At 34.9% G+C, this 17,237-nt stretch overlaps 1 protein-coding gene across 10 annotated transcripts; it reads left to right on the top strand.

The window, feature by feature from the left end:
* The first annotated feature begins 233 nt into the window (after nucleotides 1–233).
* LOC117981912 (antitrypsin-like) lies at nucleotides 234–16,916 on the top strand. Of its 10 annotated transcripts, none has more exons than XM_069498397.1 (9): nucleotides 234–292; nucleotides 926–1,020; nucleotides 1,353–1,487; nucleotides 1,926–2,132; nucleotides 2,668–2,766; nucleotides 4,038–4,178; nucleotides 5,872–6,081; nucleotides 7,694–7,838; nucleotides 10,539–11,125. In XM_069498397.1, the coding sequence occupies exons 2-9, from the start codon at nucleotides 964–966 to the stop codon at nucleotides 10,772–10,774; spliced, it is 1,230 nt and encodes a 409-aa protein (XP_069354498.1). In that variant the 5' UTR covers nucleotides 234–292; nucleotides 926–963; the 3' UTR covers nucleotides 10,775–11,125. The 10 variants fall into 10 exon arrangements, with proteins under 10 accessions (XP_069354498.1, XP_069354499.1, XP_069354491.1 ...); XM_069498398.1 differs by lacking the exon at nucleotides 234–292 and adding an exon at nucleotides 404–422; XM_069498390.1 differs by lacking the exon at nucleotides 234–292 and adding an exon at nucleotides 451–649.
* The last annotated feature ends 321 nt before the right edge of the window (nucleotides 16,917–17,237 follow it).

Below are 17,237 nucleotides of genomic sequence, written 5' to 3'. Positions count from 1 at the left end.
ATCCCTAAACTGTTGTTTTATTTACCTAAAGTAATTCAAATTCCATTTGTCTCCGAAATAATTTCTATAAGTCAAATCAATTAAATTATGATTTGACTTTTAGAAATTATTTTGGGAATTATTTTTTAAGAAATACCCTGAGGAGCGCGATTTGTTCGGCTTTAGTGATGTCGTATATCGCTAGATGGCGCTATGCAATCATTCTCATTTCTCAGTGTTAACTCTATACCCCTATAATTGTGAAGTTACTATATTTTTTTCTGGTCGGTGTTATTCATCTCAGGATTCTCAGGTGATACAATTTTTCAAGCGTACCTAGTGATTATATTATTATTATCTTTGTTTTCAAGTGTAAAATAAGGACCTAATAACTACGATAAACTTTACAGATGAGCAGCAAACTTTTGATTGGTCAGCGAGTGGTAATGTGTCTGCAACTTCAATCTTGTTATGCATGATACGAATATTAATCATTCGGTTTATCTATTTTCGATCGAAAATATTTGATATCAAGAAACCAAAGAGTATAATAATATAATCACTACGTTTAAGAATTAACGTAGTAGTACGTTAATCTGTGCATAGTAGATAATCTATGTATATAACTAATACCATCGATCAATGTGGATCCGCACTTCCTTTTGCATTTGTAACTATTTATTTTCTATTATTCTTTGTATTTTATTTTGGTAAGGCATGTCTCAATATTATCGTGCTATTATGTACCGAAAACCCATACACGTGCCGGTTTTCTTATGTTTATGACGTTATGTTCTAATCTCTATGTTCTACACATTTTATAAAAGTCTTTCCGCTACGAAGTATGACATCATTCCCTCTGACTAAGCAGTAGCTGTTACACGGCTTTGGCAAGCCCAGTAAAATTTACCGCTAGTTTTCCTCAAAATTAACTTTTGCTTTACAGCTGTTCTTTTCGCGGCAGTTCAGTCAGTGAGTTCTAACATGGATTCTAAAGCCCTCTCATCTTCCATTGCCAAGTTTTCAGCCCGATTTTGTAATGTAAGTGTTCCATCTAATTATTTTGGTAACTATTGATCTAATGAATACCAAATACAAAAGTTTCCTAGGTTCAATGCTTAATTACTTTGAATGATTTTTAATGTACTCTATTTAATGAATGTGACAAAAGTTATATAGTATACATATACCTACTACTATATAAATAAAAAATAATTGCTAATACCAAGCGCTAAATGATAACCTCAGTACCTGCTAACTTCACCAACAAATAAAACAATGCTTAGAACATTACAAAGTTGTTAATGAAGTTAGTTGGAGCTGTCAAGATCATCATATTTGAATGAGAAATATTACTTTATAAATGTTTGTAGGAACTGGACAAGACTAAGAATGTGGTGTCCTCGCCACTGTCAGCTGAATTTGTTCTTGCTCTTGTCGCTTTAGGATGTGAGGGTGCTGCTCATTCAGAACTGTTAAAGGGACTCGGCATTCCCAATGATGATGCTGTAAGTATATATCTATTTACTAAATTTATATAGCTATTTTAACACATCTCATCGTCATCATCATTTCGATAGAAAAAATATATATTGAGAAGCAATTCTGTTAAAAGCTGGTGTAAAAGTAAATATAATTTGGATTATAAAAAAGGCTGGTCTTCAATAACTTTTTTGTGAATCAATTAAGTTAATGTTAATTTTAGCATTTGACGAAAAGCAGAAACTACAATGTTCCTTAAGTTCGCCTATTCAATCCTCATGTCTAGCAAGAGATCTTAGGCAATGGTTTCATAGATTAACACTCATTAATTTGTGCAGTAAATATGTAATTTAATAGAAAAACTGCCATTACAGTAATTCTATTATATCTATGAATATTACTTTTTAACCTGTTATGCATTGGTCTTATATTTTTAATCTACTTGATTAATAATGTTGTTTCAGATTCGTTCAGCATTTACGAGTGTATCCCAAAAATTGAGAGCTGTAAAGGGAGTAACTCTAAATGTTGCTAATAAGGTGTACATCAAGGATGGTGACTACGACTTGAATGAACAGTTGAAGACAGATGCTATCAAAGTGTTTGATGCTGGTCTTGAGAAAGTCAATTTCGGCGATGCGGCTGCTGCTGCTAATCTGATTAATCAATGGGTGAGCTTCAGTAATTATATCTGTAATCTGCTTATGCAATTGTTGTGGAACATCTGAAATTAACATGTGTTTGCTTTTTAGTGTTCGTTAATCAAATGTAAAAACATAACTACATATATAACATTCACAAGCTATAATAGCTGTGAATCGGAAGAGATAGTTCCCAAATTTCATATAAAAATAAGTACATTGCTAAAAATTATTTATTATGTATGATTGGGCATAAATAGAACATCACAGAAGATTTTTCAGAAATACACACACCTGCCCTACCATACCATACCTAGATATTATTTTGATCAATGATGGGTACAATATAATATGGTGCCGAACAATGTCAAATAGTAAACTTCAAAGTACAACTTCGATGTTACTATTCAAATTGGCGGCAATCTTTTCAGTTGAAACGTATGGCACTACAATTTAAAGAATCATGGCCTAAAGAACCTCAACTTGAAGATATTTTTTTAATACTTGAAAAAAATATGTATATAGTAAGTAAGTAATATGATGTTTTTTTTTCGTTTCAATAAAGGTTGAGAGCAAAACCAATAAGAAAATAAAGGACCTCATCACATCAGACTGCCTCAACGAGGACACAAGACTTGTGCTTGTTAATGCTCTCTACTTTAAGGTAACTTTAATAAATCTTAATATATAAAATGAAAAGGTGACTGGCTGACTGACTGACTGATCTATCAACGCACAGCTCAAACTGCTGGACAGATCGGGCTGAAATTTCGCATGCAGATAGCTATTATGACGTAGGCATCCGCTAAGAAAGAATTTTTGAAAATTCAACCCCTAAGGGGGTGAAATAGGGGTTTGAAATTAGTGTAGTCCACGCGGACGAAGTCGCGAGCATAAGCTAAGCTATATCTAAAAATACACAACTACTCGTATATTTAAAAAAAAACCCGCCAAGTGCGAGTTAGGCTCGCGCACCGAGGGTTCCGTATTCGGGTATTTTTTTCGACATTTTGCACTAAATCAAAAACTATTATGCATAAAAATAAATAAAAATCTGTTTTAGAATTATATGTAAAACACTTTCATATGATACTTGATATAGTTATCTCACTTTGAAAATTAAAAATATGTCTGTATATCTTGTGACATAACCACAAATACATGGTTTTCGCATTTTTTCCTTTACTTGTGCTATAAGACATTGCTGCCTGCCAAATTTAATGATTATAGATCAACAGAAAGTACCCTAGTGCCTATAGGTTTTTATTCTCTTGATGGGTCTTGTCAAACAGACAGACAGACAACGAAGAGGTCCTATAAAGGTTCCTTTTTCTCTAGAGATACGGAAGGCTTTATTCAAAGCCTTTTCCTAGACCTAACTAAGCATAAAATGTTCTATAAATGATGCTATTTTTAAACATGACGAAATCTGCCATATGTACAAAATACAGTGTTATCAGTAAAAAAATGTATTTTCTATCCCTGCAGTGACTCATGTTAGAACATAATTTTTTATTTATTACCGAGTTACCGACAGGTCCCAGTTATGTTTAAGTTTTGATAATGTTTGCTCAAAATATCTTAGGTATATAAATAAAGTTTCATAAATGTGTAAGACAGCATTCAAATTAGCTATCCAGCTATTTCTTTGATGTAGTTAAATAAACTTGTATAAATATGTAATAATATATAACGTTGGTGCAATAATAATTATTTTTGACGGCATTTTCTTCTATTCGCCACTATTGAAGTAAATTAGTACCTATAGAAGAGCTATTTCAAACAAAAATTATTGTGTTCTATGAAGTAGGTGCATCAAGTTGTATGTAAAAACGAGTTATAGCTTGCAAAAAAATTTCCAAATGATTTTTTGTTCAGAATGTCCTGTCTTGTTAATAAACTACATAGGGGTCGTTGTTTGCAATAATGTTTTAGGGTACATGGAGTAAACAGTTCGACCCCAACAACACAAGTGACCAGCCTTTCTACATCAACGCGCAAACCACTGTTGATGTACCCATGATGTACAGAGAAGGTGACTACTGGTATGGGGAAAGTCAGGAATTAGGAGTGCAGGTAATCTAAGTATACATACTATTTTATTAAGTACTACTTTTTGAAATAAAGTGAAAAGAAATAAAGTTCTTTTTAAAAACAGTACGAAGTATGATGTAGATAGTAGTAGATGTGGCGCCGGCATTATCACGTCGGAAATCTAAAAATATCATATTGTGTTCTCGTCACGTCTCGGCCACTCATAACTTTAGTGGCCTATGGTCATCATTGCTAAAATATGATGATCGCTCTGACTGACACTCATAGTGTCCTCTAGAGTACCTACAATATTTTTTATAATCAACACAAAAATTACGATTGTTGTATCCGAACTCACCTCCTCAAATAAGCACCTTGGACCAAATCTTTAGCTTCGGCCATATTATGTAGCAATGAAATAATTTAACCACCTTTGTGCTAAGGGGGTATAAACTGTGTCATGTTGCTTTGTAAACTTCTGCCTAGTACCCACTGATTGTTGTTTATATTATAGGTACATTAGGTAGGATGACCGCAACTGAAAAAATATTAATGCAATTTTAAATTGTCGCTTATCATTACAAAAATCATCACTTACCGTGGGAAACTATTTTTGTTTCGTCTCTGCACGAGATAAAATTACGCGATCAAAATCTTTTCAAAACTCTTTATCGATAAATCAGGATTTCGAACTTTAAGTCTTGCGCTATAGATTCGAAACTTTTACGCTCGGATAAAACAGCTTTTAGAAATGCCTAGACTAAAATAATAAACACTGAGCCATCTGGAATGCGTCTATTATTTATTTTCGTTATTGCTTTCGGTAAGTTCCCACCTAATAAGTTTCTTACAAACACTCTTTGCATTTGTATTTTCGTTTACAATATTTGAAAACTGTTTCTAAAGTATCGGTCCGCTTATCCCATGTTTTTAGGAAAGGTACATTCAGGTACTATACAGTATACTAATGTACCTATATGTACATGTAATGTAAATTGGAAAAAAGTGAATCATCATTTGACCATGAACGACCTATTTAAAATAAGGAATTCTAAACGATTGTGTGCAGTAATTATTATTACAAGTAACTTATGCGTCATTTAGGCGAAAATATACATTTTTAAGCGGGTCTAATTTTTCCCTGCCCTGTCTACCTAGGCTTGTATTCTAGGTCATTAGGAAGATAAGACATAGGAATTTGAACTGCTCGAATGACAATGTGCACTTTATAACGTTGAACTGTTATCATCATCCTCATGATCAACCCATAGCCGACCCACTACTGAGCAAGGGTCTCCTCTCAGAATGAGAACGTTTTTCAGAAAGGAAGGAGAAGGAAGACGTTGGCTCATTGCAGATTGGCAGACTTCACACACCTTAGATAACATTATGGAGAACTCTCTGGCAAGCCGGTTTCCTTACGATGTTTTTCTTTCACCGTTATCTTCAGTATAATATAATTGTACCAAAACTGTATGTAAACTTTCGTAGGTGAAGGTTTACTTTGCCATCGGATCGATAGCTATCGTTCATTTTGCCTGATAATGATAACAGTTGCCGTGTTGATAATAGCCTTATATAATGATAAATCGAGGAAACAGACATATAGTTCGCGACAGGTCGACATGGCCATCGAAGTATGAGGCGGGGGTCGTCCCGCATACCCGCACGTCACCCGCGCTATCCCGCACCGGGTTAGCGGGTGGGTGGGTATTTATTTTAAACGTTATTGCAGTTGCTCCGTATCACATACGTCGGCGATGAGGCCAGCATGCTCATCGTGCTGCCCAACGAGATCAGCGGCCTGGACGCGGTGCTCGCGAAGCTGGCGGACGGCTTCGACCTGATGGCCGAGGTGGATAAGATGCACGAGACAAAGGTCCAAGTCAGCATCCCTAAATTCAAGATCGAATCTGAGATCGATCTTGGTGAACTTTTGCCAAAGGTAATGCTGTAATTCAGTACTTATTAACTTTTATGCGCGAATGCGATCCCGTGTATAAATGGATCAGGGGTGTGGGTTGAATGAAACTGCCATACCGCTTCCAAGTTAGCCTGCTTCCATCTTAGACTGCATCATCACTTACCACCAGGTAAGATCAGCAGTCAAGAGCTAACTTGTATCGAAATAAAAAAAACTGTAACTGTGTTACTTCTCATGCTCGTAAAGTTCTTCTTTAGGCTGGATATAAGCGAGTAAAACGACTTTTTATGCTCTCGTGCATGAAAGTGTTGAATGGAAATTTCTATAGTGCCTGAGCCTAACCTCCTATGCTCCTATGCTCTCCTGGTACTTCATGTAAGTTACAGTTGGTGTCACGCAAAGGGTCTTAGACCTTGAGTTTGCACAGTGACTGATATATCGCTCCATATATTTGGCGTTTCATTAAAAGGCATCCGACCTTGTACCTGCACAGTAGGTGATTTATCGATGTATGGCTATAGCATATGTAATGAATGAAAGTGAGCTCACCCACAAGTCGCGGTCTTACGATGTCTTAACCACTAGGCTACTATTTTACCGCTTTACTAGGGGACCTTAAAAACCAAAAGAGTATTAAGTACCTAATTAGGTTCGGTGCTTACTCATAGCGTTTCGTTGAAAATAAATACTTGAATCCTGTTTTCCACTAACAAGTTATTTTTTACATGTAAAGAATGTCCTTATCTGTAGACAAACGATTATTACGAGCAAGCCACTCATTGCATTTTTCTAGATAAGATTGTGGTATCCGTAAAGGACTTCGATAATTACTAAGTATTAATTGGTTATTCACATTCTATTCATAACTTACGAGTAGAAGTTATTATTGCCGAAATAAATATTTTTCGAATTCAAGGACGAATTTGTTGAATTTTCTTGAAATCCAAATTAAAAAGAGGCAAAAACACTGAGCTCTAGTAATATAGTACGCGACAGGTCGAGATCGCAATCGGGGTGGGGACGCCCCGCACATCCGCGGGGCCCCCACGCTTAACCCGGTGTGGGACAGCGCGGCTGACGTGCGAGTGTGCGTGGCCACCCCGCTTCATAGCCCGATGGGCATCTTGACCTGTCGCGTACAAATGCGCTAGACTTGTGATAGCCGATCTGGTTTTGAAGCAACATGATTTTCGCCATTTTGGCGCTGATTTCCGTTCTGAAGTTCCGTTTTTCATCTCTGAAACTAATCATCAAATCTTCAGTTGTACATGGAACCAACTCGACAGAGCAACCTTTGTAAAGAAAAAAAGATTATCAAAATCGGTTAAAATTTGACAGGAGTAACATAGACAAAAAATTTCATTCCCTATCCGGAACGAACCCTATTACTGTTTGAGATATAAACTATTCTATTTATTAACCCGGAGTTAGCTATAAGTATGCCAAATTGCGATGGAATTCGTCCAATAGTTTAAAGCGTGATCGTGCACAGATAGACAAAAACAATACTGTTTTAGGCTCTAGGTCGATAATAATGCTTCCTCCGTTTAGAATTTTCAATGTTTAATGTACACAAATCCCCCAGTTACAGTTTTATTACAGATGTATTTAAAGTCATTGCCCTCTATTCCAGCTCGGCATCAAAACAATCTTCGACAAAGGTAATTCTGGATTGACTAAGATGTTGAATAAACCAGAGAGTCTCTACGTGTCCAAGGCGATACAGAAGGCTTTCATTGAAGTTAACGAGGAAGGCGCTGAGGCCGCGGCTGCCACGGGTATGTTGTTTTACCTAATAGCTATATACAAATACAGGGTTCAAGGTTTCATTTCAAATCTCGGAACTACGGTTATGTCTAGTATAGCCATAAGGTCTGTTACAAATGAAAATGCATTTATATGGCGTAATGTAATCATGACAAAACTTGTATGTACATATTTATATAATTGAGGGCCTGTGTCACAACCGCCAGATAAACTTTATCTAATGGATAAATTTGTAATTTTGACAGATTCCCCATACAAAAACTGCCATAACGTCAAATTCATTCGTTAGAAAAGTTTATCTGGAAGTTGTAAAACAGGCCCTAAGTATATTTTGACGAGTCATATAATATTCAATGTGATGTCGAACACAATGTGTGCTAGCTACATCCATACCTCCGTAGGTATGGATGTAGTTAGCAACTTTGTCGTCGGCTGCATTTGGCTGTGGCGTGTGGCTCGTTTGTGCACGCTCTAATCTGCCACAAGACATACAAAACTTCAACATTGGGAATTTTTTTTTCTCATTTTGTAAAATAAAACTAAGTGATCTGCCTTTTTTAAACTTACTTATCTGAGTCTCTATCTGAATAATAACTTCAGAGGACTGAAGTTGAATACCTAAAACCCTGTATAATTTATTGTGCTTGTTAATTGATAATTGCAGTTTTAGGCTAATAGTATGCTATATGGCGAAGGTTCGAATACTCATATATAATCATAAAAACATAAGTTGAATCTCACTATGCTTTCATAAAAAAAAACAAATCTTCATAAATCCACGATTTTTCTTTGTGTTACATTAACTCGTTTAATTATAATTTTATTAACCTTTGATTTTTATACCTATTTACTACTAACGGTCGATTTACTTTTAATTTAATTTTTTATTTACTTTGTTATACTATGGTTATGCCACAGTCGTTAAAAAACTCTATTGACCAGTACATTACTACCATTGGGAAATTTTAAAGTTCACGAAAGCAAATTTTAATTTTCATTTCGTGAACTTTAAAATCTCGAATGAATTGTCTTATTATTACATACAACGTTCCTAGCAAAAAACTTAAAAATTGGTACTATAATTAGTAAGATATGGAGCTATGGATTCGTTAGATTCTGTCGTTATTATGTCGGAACTCTAGTAAGTAACCAGAATTTTCGAGATGTTCTAGCTCATACTTGGGTATCGAATGGAATAAATACATAGTTTGGTATGTAGGGTTTGGGATGTAGAGTACTGATAGTGATAGTACATAGATGTGAGTACCGCTGATTCACAATGGTAATTTTATACAACACACGTTTTGAATCTAGTGGGCGGTGTAGGAAACTCTACACCCTAATGAGTCAATCATGCCAATTTGAATAGATAATAGAATTGGTTATAGTTAAGACATCTAATTATAAAAAGGTACCCTTTATCTTATTTTAGCGTTTAAACTTATCTTATTCTTTGTACGTCCGTACTCGTGGTATAAATATAACTCTGTGGCAGGCTTACCGATAAACTAAGATGCTTATTATAAAACTCCAAATAGGCAAAGCTCTTACAGTTTTATTTTAAAAAGTGAAGGCAAATTCTAATATAACGCGTAAAATGTAACTGCTCACGCGCCATTTTAACTTTTGTGTCAAATTTCATATAAAAAGTACGATTTTAGTCCTTATTTTAAAGGTGAACCGTAGTTTTACATGACAGTTGACCAATAGAGTTAAATGGCGCGTGAGGAGTCATTATTTACGGACTATACTTGTGTCTGGAACGCATACGCGTAGCAACATAGACTATATAGATATTGGCGCGAGGTTTACGCACTTTTGACACCTTCGAACATGCTTCAAACATGAAATAATCCTTCGGCATCGTTCTGTTAGTTGTTACTCTTTTAAATACCCAACCTGTACTGCTTACCTATAAAATTAACACTTTATATGGATAAATATTTTACGTCACCATTTTCTTGTTACTCTTGTAACCCACACATTCTAAAAGCTTATTAATACACAACGCTTTGCTTTGCATCTCGTCATACGCACAAGTTCACATTCATAGGGTAATGTTAGGTCCAGTAGCCGGCAAGAATTAGTGTACATCGACCTTTAGAATGAGATTTCGACTTTGTAGAGCTCTGTCTCTGTCACTCATAGCTATCGGTCTATCAACGACAGAGACGACGCTCTACGAAACAGCTATCTCTTTCTAAAGGTCGGTGTACAATATTTTCTGCCTCGTACTGTAGATATTATTATGCAGCACATTTTTTGATAATTACCGTTACAAAGTTACACTATCAATAAGGTGACTTGAAATCATTTTTCAGATAACTTTATATAAACGAGCAATGTTTGTTATGAAGGTGTCTCGAACGAAAAATTTGAGTAATGTATTACTGCTGTAAATACATAATATAAAATGAATTATTTATACGTTAGTGCGGACCTCTGTCAATTAAACTGTAATTCCATTTACTTTTATTTTAGCATCAGACTTCATCGTTTTGCATGACTTCATCGTCTCGCCTCTAATAGTGTTTGAGAAATTTGGTTTTTCGCGTTTTATATCAGTTGCAAATTTTATCAAGTGGAATGTCTGCGACTATCATCAAACTAACAGCTCTTCAGTGGCATAATAGATTGAATTTTAAGCTTCAAGGCGTCGTCGTCAAGGCGTGTCTATTTGAAAATTAAACAGCATTTATTTCTGTGTTTAGTGGTAATGTTCCACAAATGTTGCAAGCGGCTGCGCCAGGTTCTATATCTGCGTGCCGATCGTCCATTCATCTACGGACTAGAACTAGATAATGCACAAACTAGGTTCTTCATTGGAGTTTTCAGAGCTCCCAAAGGCAACTGCATTTCTACATCAAAATATCAATTTCTCCGTAAATGTCATATTGGTCCTGACTTTGTGAACACCATGTGTATGTCTCCTAATAAGTCTAAATAAAATTGTTTTTATTTAAAATAATTCGTTCTGAATTGATTTTTTTAACGAAATAGGAATCATAACATAAAAGTCTGTAGAAATTAAAAACAAAATTGTTAGCAATCAACTGAAATAAACATAATAATATGTAGGTACGCTGGAAGACGTACCATACAAAATAACAATTATTTTTTATGCCGATTCGAAGCACCCCACCGAGCGTATCGGGAATTTAAATTGTTACTTTGTGTCAAATGGTCTTCGTGTTGACACTATGTTGACAGATATCTCACACTACGTTCATGACGCTCACTGTTGCTATCAGTGCCAATATGGCAAAAATCCAGTTGCTTCATCGCAGGTCCAGCGTGTTTTAATAGAGGTCAGTGGGAAGATCCTAGATTAAGTATCAATCATTTCTTCTTTTTCCATATATGTTGGAGGTTGTTTGTTTCAGGAATGGTCTTCGTGGAAATGTCGGCTATAATAGACGGGCCGAGATTCAATGCTGACCGGCCGTTCCTTACAACTGTAGTGGCAGACAATACATTCCATTTTTCGGCTACATACCGGGGAAATAAGTTTAACATTAATTTAACGTATTAATATATCAACGTTATTCAATGCATTATTTCTTAGCGAGTAGCGACCACTTGCGGCCTCGTTCGGCGAAAATATTCTTTTTGTTAAGTCCTTTTTGTTCCCTATTCAATAACAATTTTAAAAAATCTGGCCTTATTACTTGCCTACATTATCAAAGGAATCTCTGTGCACAGCTTTCTGGGTCCAATAGTTTGAGGATTGATGACTCATAGTCATTGAGTGAGTAAGCATTTTATATGTATTGAATTACTAACTTTCTATATTATGTATTAAACATATCAACGGTAAGTAGTATGCGGATCGCCTAATGTTTTTCAGACACAGGACTTATTTAACTTTAGTCGTTGTCTTGCAATTAACATAGCATAATATAGTACTTTCCATTTTACGACCAAAACCGTGGAAAATAATTATTATTAGTTTTACAACTCCAAAGACATAGTCGTTGCTCAATCAAAACAGCAATTTCTCCACTGAGCGCCAACTTTTCCTGATTTTGCGAATACCATGTCTCGCAATATGAACTTTTACATACCTACTTTTTTTTGTCATTAAAAATGCTTTGCTCTAATTTGCAGCTTTTTGTAGAAAATAGAAAAGTAGCCAAAATGTCTGGGATTATTAAAAATAATAAAATGTTTGAAATTGATATACCTGCAATAATTAACTTAGCTTATTCGCTTCACATTCATTGAAAACATGTTTGTTTTGTTGTTCGCAAACGAATTAAGTGTTCTTGCTGTTGCAATTTATCCACTTATTAAATTGTGTCGTTCCGTCAATTTTATTTTCCAAATGGACATTGTTGAAGCCCTTCGTGTTTCAGGAATGCTCGTCATGGCATGTTGTGCTATGATAGACGAGATCCCCGTGCCGAGATTCGTCGCCGACCGGCCTTTCCTTGCAGCTATCGTAGCAGACAATACCTTCCATTTTTCAGCTACTTATCGTGGAAAATAAGCTTCACTGACTCGATCGGAGAATGCAACTCTAAATACGGTTATTTATGTTATCGCTTTGATTAATCATTATTTATTACCTTCCGGTATTGTGTTGCCCGCATTATATTTACTAATCGATGTATCTATATATTAACCTAAACTTAATTTATTGTTTTATCCTTCATGGCAAAGTTAGTAAGAAAGTTAAAATAACCATTATACACTTATTTGTTTCTACTTTTCTAAATACCTAGAATCTACCTAGAATATTAGATTAAGTATTAACTACAGAGGAATGTGCAGTGCTATGACAAGCCGCCAAGCGCTTACGAGCATGAAGAAACCAATATTGTAAGCGTTTTTTCTTTTTGTGTGGAAAAAATAAATCGAGTATTAATACTAGAGACAATAATTATCTGCTTTAAGATATTAATCTTTTACTTACCTTACCTATACTTTTTATATTATTATTATACTTAATTACTGCATTTATTACGTGATGGATAAGCTTTAAATTAAATGTAAGAACTATTTTTATTAATATACATTACAGTCATTTATTTGTTTTAGAATATTTTATTTTTATAATACATGTAATATTTATCAATCGGGCTTTTATTTGTTTAAATCTAATCCTTTTAAGCTAGTACAAAGGCAGACAGTTCTTTGTTGGATATAATAATAAGTAGGTAAGTATGCTAATAAGCATGTGGATAACAATTTGTTATGGGGACTTTTCGTAAACAAACATTGTTCGTTAAATAATAGTATAAAATTGTTACATTATGTCAAAATGCTGTTATGAGCTATTATATTAGTCACATATTACGAGATGAACCGCAAGCTTCGCATTTATAGCCATGTTAACAAAAGCTGGCACGTACGTCGTACAACACATTCGTACACTGCGCTTGTGAGTGTCTATGAAATAAGCGCAAGTGTCATGAAAAGTCTCTCTATCTCGCACGCAGCCAGCGTATGAACGCTGATAGAAAAAGTTATCGTTTTATTTTTACATTAATAGGAAATACAGCGTGATTATATTCAGTCAACTGATAATAATTGTTTTTGTTGAGGTTAGAATAAATATATTTTCTGAAAAAATTGGATCCGGCAAAACATTAAGAGGGTAGGTAATCGCATGCAGTAGTGTATAAAGTTTTTTTTTGCAATTTCATGCATCACAATACTTATTAACGGTGATGTAAGTAATCTTTTTGTAAAGGATTTAAAACTTATACTTAAAGCATTTATTCAAACTGGGTACCACTGTACACTTTTTAATTGTCATTAATTGGAATTGGTGGTGGTTTAAAATTACCTACATTTACAGAGATGTTCTTTATGCACGCAGCGTGCCGTAAAGTTTGGGCACAATCGCGTTAAAATAATATAAATTGATTTTTTGTGTGAGTACTGTGAACGTACCAGCTTTTGGTAATTCAGAGCAGTCAGTAAATCAGCCTAATTTTTAGGGCGGGCTTGTATTTTCGAATTCAGTACTAGAACAATACGCCACGTGCGGCTCGGCTTGGCTAATAACCGTATGGATAAGCTTAACATTGCTTTGGGTATCTGAAAAGAACGTTTGAGTTTAGTTTGTACGTCTGCACAATGACATGAGACTTGCGTGACATGTTACAATGACGTCGTTAACGTTACTAATTTTCATTGTGTATATTTTGTGCACAATATTTAGTGACGTCACATGGTAGACTTACATTGTCGTTTGACAGCTACAGAGTGTGCCAATCGCAATTACCCCTGATTGCTTGACACGCCTTTACTATTAGCTATGTTGCAGGAAGAATACCTAAAATTCAGCTAATCACCACGATTACGATTGTAGCAATGATGATCACGGGTGAGCAAATGGAGCTCAGGTCTCATGTTATCAGGCACGCGTAGTATGTGAATGTATAGCTGTGTTAAATGTTGGAATGCGTTGGCTAGTGGCGGCAGTGCGGACGCGGCGGATGGCGGTGATGCCGAAAAGCGTGCATGTGAATCGGCCCTCACTGTGGTGCATCTTGACGCACAGAGTGCCGCTATTCGCGCTCATCCCCGTCCCCGGCCGCGCCCCTCGCGACGAGCTATAGATGTGAGATTGTGAGCTGAGTCTGTTGCGTGCAGGCATGGTGATCATGCTGCGGTGCGCCAAGCCCCCGCCGTTGAGGTTCCACGCCGATCGGCCGTTCCTCTACGCGCTGCTCGAAGGCCAAACGCAGCTCTTCATCGGCGTCTATCGCGCCCCTTAAAGCGACCCAGAATCGACACTATGCACGTTCACCAAGAAGCGTTTTATTTGCAAGCTGTGTTTTAGGACAAGTAATTTTAACTTATAAAGTATGTTTAATTTTAAATGTTACCTACCTATTGAATGTAAAATTAAAATCTTGACAATGTTTTTAATTTTTGCCACTAATCAACCGTTTTATGTTGCATGTTCAAATGCATACTCCATGCTTTATTCCGTATGGTATTTTTGAAAGATAATTTTACAGCTAATCAATTTTTGCTAGATATTTATTACATTGTTAAACTCAGATAAAAATGTGAAATGCTAGTTAGTTAACTTAAACTAAAGGCGTCGCAACTTATTTTCATACAAAATATATAGTAATCAACATATTTCTTGCTTGGCTTGCTTTTTAGCAAACAAAATCTGAGTTATTAAACCGTAATTTAATTTGCTGATTTTATGTTTTGATTTGAAAAGTATGGTAATTTAAAATCGATATAACTGCTAATCAAAATAATGTGTGCTGTTACGGTATAAACAGGATTAAAAATACTCGAATAATTATTGCTTTTTCACATTGTGATTTTTTTGCGAATTGCGACACGAATATAAATCATGATCAGGGCTTACCATCTGATTATCCAAATGCTAATGTAAATGACATTGACATCTCCTGCTAACATGCATATAAACATGAAAATAATTTGAAATAATGCACGTAATATTACATAGTCGCGAGTGAAGTGTGCAGGAGTTTTTCAAGGTTATCCATTAGCATTTGGACTGGGTGATACTTAATGCATTGTGTTGTCTGTGTTACAAATAAAATAAGTTCGAAAACTACAACTTCTAAAGGACTGCCTCAAATATTAAGCCAATATTTTTGCGTTTGCTGCGCCTACATATAGACAATAATTTAATTTTAAGGCTCCTATAAGAGGCTTTTCAGTATTTGGGGGATATACAGCCAAAAGATGATGGTGTTTAATCGTTTGTATTACAGCAATGCTCATCATGACGTATTCGGCAATGATAGACGAGGATCCCGTGCCGAGTTTCATTGCTGATCACCCGTTCATGGCAGCAGTTGTGGCTGACAATACGATCTACTTTACTGCTACTTACTCTGGGAAGTAATCAAAATTGATAGGATTTTATCTTGAAAGATTGAACAATTATACACCATAAGGCTCAAGGCACATTACGGCTGAGAAGGAGCGCGCGCTGCAATGCGACTTTCCCGAAATATTTCAATGTTAGCAGAACTTTAACTCCACGGCGTAATGTACAATTTTTTGTGTAAAACAAATTCATCGAAAAAAATTCAAAAGACGACGAATCCAAGAAAAACGAATGCTCGCGCCGATTTTGCAATTTGTTTCACAACAATTTAGTTACTTATTTGAGATAAAGTTGAGCTCAACCTCGGCTCGCCTCTGCCGTAATTTGCCTTAAGTCTGAGTTCTTGAAATTAACCATGTTGCAGTATTACTTAATCAATTTTAAAAATATCTGCATATAATTCAAACTAATCACTTGTATATTTATATAAAAATACCTAATTTTACATGTATATTAGTTCTGTCCTATTTTTTCGCGCATGAACTAGACACTAATCGAGAATTAGTTTAGTGTTGAGTAAGTAAGTTCAAGACTTCATTATAAAAAATAGGTATGTATTTTACAAGATTTTAATTTTTTTTTTTGTAAAACGCTTATATGGTTAAACCAATTTAATAATAATATATAAGAAAGTATTCGAAGAAATGTTATAGTTTTAGGTGCTAAAAACTAAGCGTGTTGGCAATTTGTTTAATCATATTTATTGCATAAAATAGCAGCTGTTGGTCGCTATACGCCTTAACTATTTTATTGTGAAGTTAAGTTTAAGAGATACTGAATTTTGCATTTTAATGTGATATGTTTTGTAGATAACTTGCAAATCGATAACTTTTAAACCGAACTAGCACGATAATGTGGTTAATTCCGTTGTACACAAACTCTAAACTAAACAAAACTAAACACTAAAATGACATGTCTAAATCTATTGCTATCCCTTTCATAATGTTGCTTGCGGAAAAGGATAGCACTAGATTTAGACCCGTTAATTATGTTTAATTTAGAGATTGTGTACAAGAGAATCGACCACATTGTCTTAAAAGTATATATTGTTTCTTTTTTTACGTCCATTTACCAGTTAGTGCATTTTATATAAGAGTGTAAAAAAGGTTATACTTATTTACATTAAATTTAAGCAATATATTGTAGTATATAATAGAGTACAAAGTGCAATACGGGGTTATGATTCAAACAATTACACAATAGTTTTTCTAAAGATTTATTTATTATGGCTTATTAAATAATATTGATTGATAAATGAATTTTTCCTTACTCAACCCATTAATTTAATGAAAAACAAGCAGTACAAATTTTATACTTAAATAAATACATTGATTAAGAATATCTTTATAATTGCTTGGCATTTCTTTTTGTTATTCAATTTGTTTCTTACAAAACAGGTACCTACATACATAAATATTTTATAAAAAATACATCGCCTCTGGCTTCACTCTCTCGCAATGTGCCTTGAGCCTAAGACATAGACAGAAACAAGAACTACCTATATCTATTAGTGCCTACATCCCCTTGAATAAAATATGGTTTTTATTCAAATTAACTTTTACAAATGCTTTTGAAT

This window comes from Maniola hyperantus, chromosome 4, assembly GCF_902806685.2.
Source record: "Maniola hyperantus chromosome 4, iAphHyp1.2, whole genome shotgun sequence".
In the NCBI taxonomy this organism is placed as follows: domain Eukaryota; kingdom Metazoa; phylum Arthropoda; class Insecta; order Lepidoptera; family Nymphalidae; genus Maniola; species Maniola hyperantus.
Note: the sequence above shows the minus strand (reverse complement) of the source record. Positions and strands in the feature narration are given on the sequence as shown.

Coding starts and splice junctions, on each gene's coding strand:
- LOC117981912 (XM_069498390.1), top strand. CDS start 622: ATGTGGATCCGCACTTCCTTTTGCATTT. Junction 650..925: donor CCGCACTTCCTTTTGCATTT/GTAACTATTTAT, acceptor TTTGCTTTACAG/CTGTTCTTTTCGCGGCAGTT. Junction 7,839..10,538: donor TGAGGCCGCGGCTGCCACGG/GTATGTTGTTTT, acceptor TTCTGTGTTTAG/TGGTAATGTTCCACAAATGT.